This window comes from Anticarsia gemmatalis, chromosome 20 (assembly GCF_050436995.1).
Source record: "Anticarsia gemmatalis isolate Benzon Research Colony breed Stoneville strain chromosome 20, ilAntGemm2 primary, whole genome shotgun sequence".
In the NCBI taxonomy this organism is placed as follows: Eukaryota; Metazoa; Arthropoda; class Insecta; order Lepidoptera; family Erebidae; genus Anticarsia; species Anticarsia gemmatalis.
In genome coordinates this window covers 6,158,284-6,174,558 of record NC_134764.1, presented here as the reverse complement: position 1 = coordinate 6,174,558, position 16,275 = coordinate 6,158,284, and the positions used below count along the sequence as shown (strand labels likewise).

The following is a 16,275-nucleotide window of genomic DNA, read 5'->3' as shown; positions in this document are numbered from 1 at the left end:
ATTCCCTCCGATAATGATGTAGGTATAGGTATCATTACTAATCATGTACCTATCTCTAAGTAGGTAGAAATAAGTATTCATACTTAAAATATTTTATTATTCGTTATTATTCGTTATAGATAATAATGTGGACCGATAACACTTATCTCACACTCGGTTCAGACGTGAGGACAAAATACTTTATAGTGATATTTTTTTACTCAACAAAATCGGAGCCTTTTGTTTCCCATTATAAAGCGAGAAATTGGGCCACATGCTGATCTTTATCTTATTCGAAAGCAACGAGGTTGCCACGTGGTGTACAGTATCGTCGTGGAAAGATTTCTTATACCAATCGCCCACAAGCGCCACTACCAAACCTGTTTCTCCGCTCATAATATCGAAGCGAACTCATTCGTTAGAAAAAAACTCGATAACTTTTAACCCTGAACATGACATCCTGGCAGAATGCAAGCACATTCTGTTATAAAAAAGTAAGCTAAGGCTATAGACAGAGCGTATGACGTAACCGGCATGGCGATACGACAATACGGCCGTGTCTGTATTTAGCGCGCCACGTTGGCCACCACGTGGTGCGGCCGCGACGCGCGCCGAATAATAATAAAAAATAAACATTGAACGCGCCAGCAGGGCTTCCAACATTGCAGCCAAACGTCACTTGCGGTACAACAGTACAACTACGAAACATACCAAATTGAATTAGATAACTATCGTGGTTCTGTTATTTTATTTTAATGAAAGAAATGTTGTTTACACAATACTATCGTGATTTATCGTAGTTCGTAGAACGTAGTAGAAGTTTTAATCAATAAATACCTATGTAACTTTAAATAACACATTGATTTGTTGTCGATGTGTTTGCATAAGCTATAGTCACGATTTTGACGTTATCATAAAAAAGTGGTTTTTGGTTCTATACAATTAGTTTTTGAACAGCTTTTTGGCTTGAGGAAAACGTTAATATTTTCAATGAGTAGACAGTTAAAATTTAAATAAGTATTCAACTATGTTAACATTTAAATACTTGTAGTTATGTTTAAGTAAGTCTAATGCAAATGGGAGATTGTTGTCAGCTGTCGTACTTATTTTAGTCGGCGTGTTGCGGCGGCCCTGCGCTACAGTTAGCCTTGGCCTTTCCCCGCCATGCGATCAGCCACAGATTACTAACAATACATTATTTCCACAACAAACCATATTTATTACGTAATCTCTATAATTTGGGTGAAAGTTTAGCAGACTTTCATTGAGTTAATTTCTTACGTTGTTTACGGAAATGTGCGAGGACAAGGTGACATTTTTATAGACATTGACATTTATTTGATAAGCGCGCAGAATTATTATTGATAGTCTTTTAATAGTCCTGTGCGAACTCGGCGTTATTGTGACAGTTGGTAGGGGGTCTTATTTTGCTTTTTTTAATAAATGTGACAAGCGTAACCATGTAATATACTGCCTAGGTACCTGCTAGGTATGTATATAATTATCAGTTCGTTTGTCTCAAGGAGACAAGTTACTACCTACTTATAATTTATAACATTACCATTTTAAGTGCAGATGAACATGAATTTTATTTTAATGTTCCTCTAAATATAGATAAAATAAATTTGTTTTTAAATTACCTACAATTAACTCTATTTAAAAACTTCACCGTGCATATTACTTTTAATTTACAACTAGGCTGTTTACGTGTTATATCAGTGCCTTTTTTCAATGAAAAAGTAATTGCTGTCAGATGACAACTAAATGACAGCTTCAAAATTGAAATACAATACAATAACAAAGTAATTATTTAGTCAATTTTGATGAATCTTAACATTAAAAAGAGTAAACAATTTAATTGTTATATTCTATTTTAATATACTGATAAACATACGAACCGTGTGTATGAAGAAACTTGCACAATATTAGTGTATGATGGAACAATTTTCATTCTCATATCCTTTGTAAATAACTATAGATAAATGTAAGTAATTTACCAGAAACTACTTTAACATTTTTGTAAAATAAAAATGCAGTGTTTGTACAAAGTCGACCTACTCTCAACAAAAGCGTTTCGCCTGCCATCTGTCGCGTGTATTGTGAAACATTTGGAATTGAGGTCGTTGACGGTTGACATTTAGGCACCCATGGCTTCATGCCCGACATGGATGTATCATTGCCCCTTATAGGGCATCACATAGTGCAACGATCATTCTATTCAATATCTTATAATTAAATGACTCATACACATTGTAGCACATACATAGTTCTGTATAGATAGTAGTAAAGAACTGTATTTAAAAGGAACAGCTGTTGTAGACCCACATGTTTAATAAAATTGCGTACAATTTTTTAAGGACAAGTAGTTACAATGCAACTTATCAATTGAAGTTTATTTCTTGTTCTTAGATGATGATGAAGATTAAAGTCTTTAATTTAATCCATTAATCGCCTAACTGTCTTACTAAAAAACGTCTTGTAAGCTCTGGCTATACTTTCAATTAATTTTGATAATTTGTATTAAGTGAAAAAGACAAAACAATGTCTGACTAATCAGTGCTTACACGACGTTTATAAACGATCTTGATAGTTTTAAGTGGGAACCGGGTTTATACTAGTCATAAGAGATAGTTAGAAACTCCATGCAACTCCGTAAGAATAGTCTAGGGAGATTTTCTGTATACTAAGGATAGCTGTTTAATCTATCTGGGCAAGTTTGTTACCAATGAGTTTACGTGCTTTTGAAAGTTTAATCCGAAAGTACGAAGATATAGACTTCTTACAATGTAACTGTTCAATTTTAGTTAGTACGCTAGTTTTGCCATTAGTCGAGTTAGTTTCCTTCTGTTTGCAAGCTAATCGATCTGAGCGCGGATGTAGTCCAGACAGTGTGCCTCTGAGAGGAAGCTGACCAAATATGTTACTAGTCTCTGTGAACTGCTTATATCTGATTGTCGGTGGTTCGATAAGAATGAATTACAATGAGAACGGATTTGTACTAGACTTTCTTGCTGGAAGTTGTAAATTAGATGACTGATTACAGAATTGATGTACGATTATGAAACATTACGGTAACTTAAACGGTATTATGTTATTATATTTGACTAGCTGACCCGCGCAACTTCGCTTGCGTCAGTTAAGAGAGAATGGGTCAAAATTTTCCCCGTTTTTGTAACATTTTTTACTGTTACTCTGCTCCTATTGGTAGTAGCGTGATGATATATAGCCTATAACCTTCCTCGATAAATGGGCTATCTAACACTGAAAGAATTTTCCAAATCGGACCTCTAGTTCCTGAGATTAGCGCGTTCAAACAAACAAACAAACAAACAATCAAACAAACAAACAAACTCTTCAGCTTTATAATATTAGTATAGATGCCAATGTCTTTTATTGGGATAAGGCTGTGTCATCGTCCATCATCTCCCAATGTCATTCATTCTGTTGAAGTTTTCTCACTCTCCGTCTCTCATGTAATTTCCAGCTCCAGATTCTTCTGTGTTGTGGCTGTAGGATCTATAGTCTGGTAAACAGTCATTTCTTGTCACCAAGTGTCTTACAAGAATCTGTAATCAAACCACCCAATGTAGTTGGAAATCCTCACAAATTCTTTTGATGATGTCTGCTTCGGTTAGTTTCCTGATGGACTTGCAGGACCGTATACTGATAGTGGTGTTCTCGTTATTGCAGGGACAGCAGCTACGTGCGCGGCGGCGGCGCCGTGGGCGGCGTGGGCGTGGGCGCGGTGGGCGCGGGCGCGGCGGGCGAGTACCGCGGCGGCGGCGCCCGCGTGTCGCTGCTGGGCGCCGCGTACCTGCCGCCGCCCGCGCCCGCCGCGCACCACCCGCCCCCCGCTGACCCGCCGCCCTTCAAGAAGATCCGACTCACCGCGGATAGGACGCCGCTGCCGCATCATCAGCCGCTTAGGGTTGATACTAGGGTCAGTATCTCTCTCCTTGCTTAAAGTCTATTCCCACAAAAGACTAGAGACGGATGCTTCCTCCAGCAAGTGCCTAAGCATTGTAGTTCCAATTTACGCTATGGAGTTCTTCATGATCTTGAAAAAATGATTTCTATAGTGTTCTTTTTGCCATGAAATCCATAGCACTAATCGTTATGAAGCTCAAAAATTGCTTTAGACTTTTAAAATTACGACGGAAAGGAACACTACTAGAGCCAGAAGTCTATATCTGTAGGTGACAAAGAACATAGAAAATACTCTTGCACTGTTTTAACTTAAAATATTGTATATTCCAGGAGCCGGTGAACACGTACAGCACGGTGGAGGTCCTGTCTCCTAACCCGCCCTCAGAGCCCACAGTGGAAGACCAGAGCTTCAGAACCACCAAGGATGACTTATTACAACAAATATCCAGGGTACGACCTTCTTAATTGGTTTAGAAATATGCCTGATGGCCTGATGTTCGTCCTATTTTAAAGTCGACTCATGAAAGAAAACAATTGGGGAGAAAGTCCTTTTGTATCAATAGACGTGTAAGGGTGGGACTAAAACCAAGTACAATCGATGCAATAATTCCTAAACTAATTTATTATTGAACCCGTAACAGTCCCAATGCTTTTGGCTGATTTTTAGCTAATAACCTTTCTCGTTAATTCTCAGGTGGACCGCGAAATGGCGCTATCAGAATCCACGCTTCAAAAGCTTAAGAAAAAGCAGGAAGAGCTGGAGCAGACAGCGTCGAAGCCAGCGCGGGCCGAGGAGCCCGAGGAAGCCACGCCACGGCACAGGAGTCTCGCGCAGTGCGTCTATGCTGAGAACAGGAAAAAGGTTCATATCAATACACCATAACATTCATAACACATATAAAATAAAAATACTGCTGTCGAGACGGCTTCTCGAAATATATTTGATACCTATGCGAAGTTTTGAAGGGAAAATATAGATCAGTTATACTCAACCAGTAGTCTACTGTATCTTTTGTCGATAGATAGCTAGTTAAATTATTTAAAAAATTGGTGCAGTTCCAATGAACACTTAACGCCTTATAAAACTATTGTCTTTATCAATGGCTCTCTCTGTGTTGTGCCTTTTATAGGTTGAGTATACCTAATCTAACGACTGTACTGATTTGTAGCTTTATCCATAATGGGAGTCTGAGGGTTTTAATCGCACTGGCCAGGAAATTAGATTACTTTGTAGGTACTGAAATGTAAAAAGAGCTGAAAATTGCCGCTTAACGAGTGCACTAAATCGTTATAAGCTCAGAAAAAAACACCGAAATACTAGTACCTAAGTGTACAACTATAAAGTTGACTTTGGCAATAAGCAGTACTTATTTTCTAATAGGATGTGAACGTCAAAGCTTCTTATTTTATTCAGATCCTTGAGAATATTGCAGACTTTACTAATTTGGGGAATAACAATGTATGTTTTAAAATAAACATTTTAATGATCGCAGATGTTCTGAGGTCCATAATTGCAGAGTTGATGTCCATGTTCATTTGGGATGTAAAAAATACATAGTGTATCAGTTATTAGGTAACAGAGTTAAGCTAATACGCCTTATTGATTATAAAGAGTGCCGATTCTTACATAAATAAACCAAAGAAGTTGTAATAGGTAAATGTCAAATGAGCAGTGATATGGTGATAGCTTAGTGGTCTAAGGTTGCATGTCCCACACGAGTGGTCTATGGTTCGTACCCGAGGCAAGACACCAGTGGCTTTTTGTATATGTGTATTAGAAATAATTACCACTTGCTCTAAATTTTGTAATTTTGTCAATAGTAATTTTTTTAAGCAATTATTGTAGGCTTGTTTTCAAATAGATACTTTCAAGAATCACCTAAAACTAATTGACGTTTCGTTATTTCGTTATTTTGTGATTCTTTATATATTACAGTTAGAAAATAAATATTTTATCTACCTGTTGCGTGTTGGAAACAATAAAACGATAAGTAAACAAACTCAAGGTAACTTGGATATTATGAAAAGTAGATTTAGGAGTTTATTCACCTTAAAAAATATGTAGTTATGTGTAATGAAAGAGGAATAACTAAAAATTACTTCTGTATAACTATCACGGTTTATGAGATAGAGCCTGGTGACAGACAGCGAAGTCTCAGTAATAAGGTCACGTTTTTAACCTTTGGGTATGGAAATTAATAACGGAATCGGCACTACTCTAAGTCTTATACGAATGATGTTTAAAGATCAATGTTAAAATTATTGTTAAAATAAAAAATATTGCATGCTACAACAAATTAATGGTAGAAACATCACTTATTTTGTAATAGAATCTTTAGGTATATTTAAATAAACTTATAGGAAATATGGCGCTAGAAAAAATCTGTAGTTAGTCTGTATATTTTCAATGAATAATTATAGGATAAAAATGTACGTGTATTAGAATTATGCATGACAATAAGAATGTAGTTAGACTTTTAGTATAATATTAATGAAATTTTGATGAAAATTGGTATATTGTCTTCTGTATATAATGCGCAAAACGTCTGATACATTATGTTTTTTTTCGTCCCCAGATCAGCATGGATAATAAGCGGCAAATGGTATTTATAATTTGTTTTATAAACTATTATAAGTACTAAGTTTATTTTCTTATTATTTATTTTACAAAATTCATGTGTAGTTGTTGAATGGAGGTATACTTCAAGCATGCTGGTAGTTAGGTTCTATGTTATGGTATAAATTACGGATATGTGCACTTTTATTTTATATGATCGGATATTTTTTATATTATTTTATTTTTTAGATATATGTGTTTCTTTTTGATGTTTCGGGGATTTTCACATCTAGCTTTTTAATCGTAAATAAATTACTTTTAAAGACTTATATAACGAAATCTGTGTGTAATACAATCAACTATGACAATATATTTATTAAATTTTAAGTAATATTATTATGATAACTTAACTTTCGCGTTGTGAACACGCATTTTACCTTAGAATGCCTGACGTTTCGGCGCAGGTTTCACTGGCCGTGGTCGCCTGAATATTATTATAACAAATAAACAATCTTTGCAACTTAATTCTAAAAACTGTCTACTAAATTGCCCCAAATATTATTTGATATGTATATCTTACTTTATCAAAATAACATTAAAATATAAATACCGCAATTTTATCCCGACCTTGTCCCAATTACCGGGTGACGCCCCCACAAACTTAATTTGAAGCCCAACAACTGTCGAATTTATACACAGTATCAACTAAACTACGACTTCACTCAATTTCTGGTTAGATGTGAAATTCCCTATTAGCTGAGTTTATAAACGTGTAACATTTGACGGTAGTTTATCTATTCAATAGCGTTTTTTTATATGAGTTTTAACGCTATTGAATAGATAAACTTCCATTTAATGTACCTCAGAAACCGGGGGTAAGTGTGTGAGTGAAAATGTATGTAGTGTCGGAGGATTCTTATCAAATATTTCCACCACTGGTACAACTTATTAAGCTATGTTTACGGGCAACGCTCGGACTGCTGTGCGTAGGCCTAGACTCAGCCTAAAGAGCCTTCTAGTGAGAAACAAGACTTTAGTGCCTTACTTGCCTCAGATGTACGCTAAAGGCCATCTACCAGAGTGTATTGATGACAGTGGCCAGTCGTTGCAACGGCATGCGGCAGTCTGATTTCCTATTCCTGTTAAGGTGGGAAAGCTTTGCAAGGAATAAATCTGCGTAGAACCCGCGTTTTAACACTACATATATTTTGATTCACTCCCAAACGATTATTTCGTCCATATTTAGGACCATCGTATATAACAATGTGTTATAATAAGTGTATAATATGTATTGTTTGATGTGTAGGCGACGGCAGCGCACGCAGTGTTGTCTCACCTGGGCCCGCCCGTGCTGTACCCGCTCTACAACCAGCCTCAAGACACGGAGGTGTATCATGAAAACATCAGGCGACATAGAACGTTTAGGAAACGGCTCGCCGAACACATACGGAAGTTAAAATTAGAAGCGGAGAAGGTAAGATTACTCTAACTGTATTGTACCTAGTATTTTTGAGAATTTTTTTAGTAATTTATTTTTGTTTACATACTGACAGCCTCGTCTTTAACTATAAAAAAATTGCTGTGGCAAAAATTTATACGTATGTTAAACATCTAAAACTGTAGACCCTCTATGTAAACTTTTGGTTGTCTCAGCGAAAATAGATTAAAGTTTTATATAGGTAACTATTTAAAATATTGTAGATGAAATCCAGTAAAATACGAATTATATTCAATAATCTAACCAGGATATAAACATAAGAAGGGACTCGATGTGCCACAAGACACTCTGAAGTAAAATTCTATGTATCACGAACAGCACCAGTCCATCATTTACAGTATAATTTTTCAGTTTATTAATAAATGTATATTGTTTCCAGAGAGAGGATGCGTTAGCGGAGGCGTACAGTAGAAGAGCGGCGGAGTGGTTGAAGAGAGTGGAGCGGATAGAACAGGGTCAGAAGAGGAAGACCAAGGACGCGAGGAACAGAGAGTTCTTCGAAAAGGTATACACAATAGTCCAAACATAAGCATTTAGTTATGAAGAAGGTTAGGGCCTCATAGTGTATCAATTTCTGAAAGAGGCACTTTCTTGTGTTATAAATGTTGGGGAAGAATTATATAAGCGACTGCTGGTCCCGGAGTTGCGTTCGTTTTCCGTGACGCGTAAATTTAGTGGTTCTTAACTTCCGTTGGAATGTACTTAGTAATGAAGTAACTAGCTAACCTTTGTAACTATGATATTTGGTTGTATTTCATACATCTTTTCTTATACTTTGGTTTATAAAAAAAGTGTTAAAATGAGCGTGCTAAGACGCTTTAACAAACACAGATGCCGATGCAGATGATAGCGTCTCGAGGGTCATAGACCTGCTTTTTGATTATACACTTTTGTTTTATCACAATATTAATATGTAATTTAATCATGTCAGGTGTTCCCTGAGTTGCGCAAGCAGCGCGAGGAGCGGGAGCGGTTTAACCGGCTGGGGGCTCGTGTAAAGTCGGAGGCCGAGCTGGAGGAGATCGCGGACGGGCTGCACGAGCAGGAGCACGAGGACAAGAAGATGCGCTCGCTCACCGTCGTGCCGCCGCTGCTCAGGGACCCCAGCGACGCCACGCCCGTCTACCGCGATACTAACCGTTAGTACACACTTACCTACCTTATTAACCACGTTTATTGACAATTCTTATTCTTCTTCTAGTCGTCAATCTAGTGTCAAAGTTGTTCAAGCCGCCCGCAGGCTTTTGACGGGGCTTAACGACTCTTATCTTAATTGACAACAACCGGGATCGACTTTATACTTGCCCTCCGACGCACGGAGACGCCAAGTGTTTGAGATCTGTAGTGACGAAGATTAGGAAAGTATCTGAAGTCATGTTTAATGTAAATTGGAAACAGCACTAAAATTACTTACAACGGTTATAAAAAAACGTAGCTTTTTCTCTCAGCACTCATTGCTGAACAGATGTTTTCTGTGAAAATTAAATGCGTTGAGTATTGAGTACCAAAAATCTAAATACTTGTGATAATTTTTCAATCCTTTTTAGCTATGTAAGTCATAACTACAAGCTTACGACTCAATCTAATGCCATTTACAAAACAAGTCACTCTTAACGCCACATTATTGATATGAACACAGTAAACTATAATGTTATATTAATGTATTGTGTTGTACAGGTCGGTGCATGGACATGGAGGCGGAACACAAGGAGCTGCAACTGCGCAACGTGTGGTCGCAGGCGGAGCGCGAGCTCTTCCGCGAGAAGTACCTGCAGCACCCCAAGAACTTCGGACAGATCGCCTCCTTCCTGCCCAGGAAGAGTGTTAGGGACTGTGTTAGGTATGCGCTACCATTTTACCATTAGAATTTTTAAAGTTTTCCCATTTATCTATTAGAATTAGTTATTAAAGTTTTCGTTGGACCTTTGATTTTGTTAAGTCTGAAGAGAGCTACTATACTACGAGTATAGCTATTTACTGTATATTGTTTAGAAAGCCTGTCAGAGATTCTTTACCTGATTTGTTACCATTCAAGCTGTAAACGTCTCATAGTGCAATTTTAATAACCCTTAATCACAATAAAGTGATCATTCTATGCACGTGCTTTGTCGAATGAAATCAAGTAAAGCCTATTTTTGATTAAATCGCTTTTACCTATTAGTTAACTAAACAATTTAAATGACAGTTGTCTAGTCTTTCTTTTCCTAGTCTCTGCTATAAGCATAGTTGAAAAGGGTAATATTTTAAAAGTAATTAATGTTTATTATTACTTGTGTCCAGATTTTACTACCTATCGAAGAAGGCGGAGAACTACAAGCAGTTACTACGCAAGCCCCGGCAGCGGCGCTCGGCGCGCAACCCGCCGCGGCCGGCGCAGGAGCCCGAGCTGCCCGCCGGAGTCACCACCCGCCTGCAGCGGTCACAGGGTTAGTCCATCATTACAACAGAGACTTAATAACTATAGATTAGAAAAGACTTGTGTGAAGTTAGAACATGACAGTCGGTTTGTTGTGTCAATACAAATTCAATTTGATGTAGTAATTAGACGCTATACGATGGATAAATGTTAAGCCGCGTAGCTTTTGTGGGCCCGTCGAGGCAGGGAATCGCTCAGGATAGGGAATGATTGAAAAGATGGATTGACCATTGTCCGTGTCGAAAAGTGGGGTTTATTGGAACATAAATACTTAGAATCACGCCTTTCTCCCATAGTGACAGGCAAAGACTGAAAAACGCCACTTGGTTCGATCCTTGCATACTTCCCTATATTTTGTGTCGTATTTGATACACAAATAGGGTATTCTTTATACTATGTAAAGTTAAAATTTTAATACATTTGTAAAGAAGTCTTGTCTTTAAGACTTTTTTACTTTAAGTTAATTGAATTCAGTAAAAATAATCTATTGACATCACGTAAGGACTAACCCAGTGTAAGCAAAACATTGTATTTATAAATGATCTGACTATAATCATTAATTATGAATCAATCGCACTTAAAAGGATGTGGTTGTTTATAGAATAGATATAAAACATTATATATTTTACCATGATGCATTACATGACGTAATTTTTGTATTTGACTTTACAATAGTTCCCAGCTTTGCTTAACTTACGTTTGAAAATTGTAAATTAATGGAAAAAATATTTTGAAGAACGCTTTTAATACGAGTTCGTAATTACACATTGTATCTTAAATCTTGGAAATAAATAGGCTTTTGCACAAAAATAACATACAATACGATTCGAAGGACTTAACCAGATTTTAACATCACTTTTGAAATATGTAGAGTTTGTAATTTGAGAAAAAAATGGGGACCTTGCTTAAAAATCTCAACACGAATGAAACCGTACAGCACAACTAGTCTTTAATAAAAATACAAGCAGATGTGCCCTTATGAATGGAACAAATTTTTTAATGAAGATAGTGAGAGATTTTCCAAGTAAATTAAATCAATGATCATATAAAGATTTGAAGATAATGAACAAACAGTAAATACATCCTGTCTATATGGAGATGATATCGATTTTAATTAAAATGGTAGGTATATTACTTAGAAATCAATTAATAAACGTATCTGAGAGCAGAAACAGTGATCACTGTTAGTATACATCTAGAACTTGTGCAGTGATATTGTAAATTAGATATTTTGAGTATTGGGTCTGTGAATTTGATTACGTATATTTGGTAAAGTATTTCGAGTAGCATTTCTAACTCAGGTATTTATGATATACACATTTTGGTAAAAGTGGGGTATACCTTATCCCCATTTTTCAAAACAGTCACAATTCACATAGGTGACCTCCAGGCTAAACAATAATCTCATTTTACTATCATTAGTGCTGCGGCAGCGATAGTTTCTCATGCAAGAATATTATTAGGGGGTATCAGAAATTACATTCAAACAAATTGTAATGCTTAACGTATACTATTCTCGCGGGTCGTAAGGGTAAACTATCTGTAGTTTTTGATCTTCATCGCGTTTAAACCACAATTTGTATTGTTGTGCTAGGTTCATCCATACCTTAGGCATGAAATGTGTATATATGGGCAGTAAATCTAAGCGTGTCATCAGGTACAACAGCTCGCGCGGAGCCCAAGGAGCCGAGCCTGGACGAGAGCGCGTGCAGCCTGCCGGCCGGCGCCGACGTGGCCGCGCCCGCCACCGCCGTCACCTGCATACCCATCCCTCCCGCCGCGCCTGCGCATCCGCAAAGGTAAGCACATATAATAGTAAAATGACCGGCTAAGTGCCAGTCGGATACGAAAAAGACGTTATTTGTATGGGAAATACATAATATGTGAAAATTTCGGCTTCCTAGATATTACGGTTTATGAGATACAGCCTGGTGACAGACGGACAGATGTACAGACAGACAGACGTCCAGCCAGCAGAGGCTTAGTAATAGGGTTCCATTTTAGCCCTCTGGGTACGGAACTATGAAAATGAGTACTAGGGTAAGAATAAAGTGCTACTATGTGCCTGTACTTTTAAACCAATTAGAAGTCAAGAAGAAATATTATACTGGAACCTAAATATATTCTCTTATTTTTACGTTCCAAAAGTTTATTTCAACTAGCTATTGTAATAACCGGGTAGAATTTAATTATCTTTAATAAAAGTAAATACTGGAAGAATGTACAAAAGTTATACGTTCAAAATATTCTACTACACTTATGAGATTTCATTACTTTCATAGATATTATTATCGTCCGTATATGCTGTTCTTTCGTAATTCGCGAAGAGTTGTAAAAAAAATGACAAGTTACGGCGTTTTCCGTTAGTCAAATTGATTGTTTGGTTCTCTCTGATTATATAACTAAGACACTATCATTTGTATAAATATAAAAGTTTACCGTTTACTGTAGGTACACATTATGTAGTTACGATGACTATACCATGTACGTGTGCTGATCAGGACATCCAGAAATGCAATTACTGACCAAACCAAAATAACAAAGAAAGTCAGTATGTTTTTTACTACATCTCAGTCACGGTATAAAAGAGATAACCAAGAATTCTCGAATCTCAGAATATGCCTTGAATCAGTACACTACTTTTACACATTATTTAATTTCTATAAATACGTATTTATAATTCATAAAATACAGTATAACAACATATTATTTCCGCGAATAATTCACAGTTTCATTGAATGAGCTTTTATCTCGTGTAATAATATGTGCATTAACTGAATAAACACGGTTTGAATACTTAGCGAGGTGTATTAATGGCAGATAAGCCGAAATCGCAAACATTTAATGTTAATAAATCTATGAAAATTAAGCCTCTATCTACTCTACTCTCATAATTCACATTATTAATTAAACCTCCGTAATATTTTTAAACGTCACTTTTCACTCTATAAATTCATAATTTGTTTTACTTTTGCCTGCAAATAACTTTAATTGAATTTGTATAATACATTTTTGAGTCTATTAGACCCTAGTTTTCTTGCCGAAGTTACAATTAACTGTCTTGTTCCTATCTACACGGTTAAAGTCACCTAACAGAGATTTTAAAAAACTAGCGTGAGAAGACTTTTTTTTTTCAAATATAAAATGATATTGTTTCGACAGTCCTTAAAGTATTTTTCAAAAATAATTTGCATTAACTAAACTATTGTAATGACAGAGAGTATTATACAAATTCTTTTAAATATTAAAATTAAAATTGATATCATTATAAATTGTACACCAATTTTCCGTTGTACCACTTAACTTTCAGCCAACGGGCAAGTTTCTTCCTTCCAATGTCTATTAAATCAATTACATTCCACAGAACTACACACCAATACAATCTATATTTCCATAAAAATATAATATAACAAAAAAAAGGTAACAGAGTTAGTTACATTCGCGGAAACCTCCCTTGCGGTGGGAGCTATCATAATTTTTCCTTCAATATCTGTACAGTGGGGTTGTACGATTCTGTGGAGCCGAGCTTTTTAATTACACCGTGTCAACATTGAGCGGCTCCAACCAATGAATTATTCACCGATACCCCGGGAGACGGCGGCTGGGGTTTTTATTGCACCCCGCTCTCCTTCGCCGGGAGATTTTTCCCTGTTTGTACATGTAATGTGCTCTTAGTGAATGAGCAGTTATTGTTACACTCCATTGTCTTGGAGTGCTTATAATGCTGTTGAATTGTGATTCTTGACTTTGATATTCATTTTTATAATGTGCTAATAATAAGATGTTATTATGTGAGGACACTTTGGGGTTTTTTGTAGAGGTTGTTTTAATACTTGAGCGTATAGCAATCATGGTGGCCCTTGTAGGGATAGTCACAATTTCATCAACCATTCCTCTTAAATAGCTTTTAGTTGTAATTTATGATTCCAAAAATACAAGAAGTAATTAAAAGTGACAATAATTCCTTGAAAACATTCAATACTAAACGACCTTTTACAATTTATTTATAGACATCTCAACAAAATTATATTAATAAGAATAGCTAATAGAAATATTAAAAATTCAATTCCACTGAGTTACTTAATTCCCAAATCTAATTTTCATAAAACGATCCAAAATTTCTATGAAAAAAGACGTATTGTTTAAGCAAAGGTTCGCTTTCTGCCCTCTTCTGTTGTAGATGTACAGGGACGGAATTAGACGTACAATGAACAGTAATAATTCACCTTCCGTACTCCTTTACTATCAGCCTAATCAATAAATGAGGAATAGAGGGTGTACCTGTGTATTGTTCACGCACATGGACACTATAAACTAAGTCCTGCACCGTTGGTCAGTTTCAATGAAACTGACCGCCGTATCCAGATATCAGCTAGGATATTTTATTATATACTCTCTTATTCTTAGGTTATTTTGTACACATAGATACCTATTTTAAATACATAGTATACAGTAAAAAATTGTTTCTGAGTACAAAAACCTTACGAATTAATTAAATATTTATCAATCTACGGCAAACTATTTTGCGCTTTTCCTGTAAAGCTTAAACTACTTAGCAAAAACTTGTTCCGTAAACTGAAAATTAAAGTACCTTTAATAAGTGTAATACAATGTACCGAGTAAGTCCCTGTGCTGCGATGTTTGCAGCACCACTCACTTTTATGAGGTTCAGACAATGAGAATAACTCAATTTTTCATCGACCAGATTAATCGTTTAAAATTCATGTATTTTTATTTCAGTTCTTTCCGACTTGAGTGGGGAACTTGAGATTTATTTTATTGCTTCATTGAAGTTGACTAAGTTTTTACGGGTACTTCGTTATTGGAGTAAAGAAGTCGAATTTTATTATTATGAATTGATTGTACCATTAATAATTGAGGTGCTATTTGGCTCTTGAATTTTACCACCAGAACTATAAAGTCAACAAAAAGATTATGAATCAATCATTATTTTGACAAAACGCCAAAATTAAAGGTCCTCATGATTCGTGAATACAGAAAGTATTTTCGAAGACTTTTCTCTTTCGAGCATGTTTATTAACATCACCTAGATGTTTTCTTCATGATTTTAATCCTATATTAGGAAAATAAGTACACCTAATTCACCCAAAATAATGACAATCACTCACAGTCATCAATTTCATCACATTTTGTCCAAAAAACATTTGTTAGCGTTCCTTATTCTCACATGTTTGGTAGCACCCCCTCCGGGGAGCAGTCAGGATTCAGTGCTGTACCGTAGAGCAATAAAAGAGAAATATGTAATAATAATGGGCTCGTGTTGTGTGCGTGTGTTGACAATCACTTCGGTGATTATTTGCGTAAGAATCCCGCGGGAATCATGCCCCGATCCAATCAGCATACGTGATGGGAAGCACCGTCAATTATATCGATAATTTCATTTTTATTTATTATTGATATGATCTTTTCATTTGGTATTTTCGCGTTTGGTTTTTGGAGCAACTGGTTTTTTGTTGGTCTAATTGAAATTGGTTGCTAAAGGGCGTGTAATTTAAATAAAATAATATGCAATTTAATTGTGACGGGAGATTAATAGTTTATATAATCAACTGTTGAACAACTGTTTACATTTGAATTGCCAATTATTTGCTAAACATTTTTAAAGTTCATTCTTTTATAGATTTAATCTTACGTTAAGAATATAGTATCTCTAATAATAAGGTAATGACACCAAACATCAGTTCGTTAAATTGTCGATATCGACAAAGTTCGCACATCACTATCACAGCCGTTTCTCCCGACACGGCTTGTTTAGATTTTTACGCAAACATAGGGCCAACCCATCTTTCTAATTGCCTTAATTAAAAGCATCTAGCAATTGAGAAAACGAAATACATAACTGTCAGGGAAGTGGAGCGGTGGAAAAAAACCCCTCTC

General features: G+C 36.1%; 1 protein-coding gene across 12 annotated transcripts in view; it reads left to right on the top strand.

Annotated features, from left to right (window-relative positions):
• Positions 1-16,275, top strand: part of Smr (nuclear receptor corepressor smrter) — a 127,542-nt gene that overhangs the window by 90,766 nt on the left and 20,501 nt on the right. For 9 of the 12 annotated variants that reach the window (XM_076127223.1, XM_076127219.1, XM_076127224.1 and 6 more), the window contains 10 exons: positions 3,670-3,919; positions 4,237-4,356; positions 4,601-4,768; positions 6,483-6,509; positions 7,770-7,937; positions 8,341-8,466; positions 8,893-9,100; positions 9,639-9,801; positions 10,242-10,387; positions 12,035-12,176. In XM_076127223.1, the coding sequence (XP_075983338.1) occupies positions 3,670-3,919; positions 4,237-4,356; positions 4,601-4,768; positions 6,483-6,509; positions 7,770-7,937; positions 8,341-8,466; positions 8,893-9,100; positions 9,639-9,801; positions 10,242-10,387; positions 12,035-12,176 (1,518 nt within the window). The remainder of the gene's footprint in view (positions 1-3,669; positions 3,920-4,236; positions 4,357-4,600; positions 4,769-6,482; positions 6,510-7,769; positions 7,938-8,340; positions 8,467-8,892; positions 9,101-9,638; positions 9,802-10,241; positions 10,388-12,034; positions 12,177-16,275) is intronic. The other 3 variants (XM_076127228.1, XM_076127225.1, XM_076127221.1) reach the window with 2 other exon arrangements.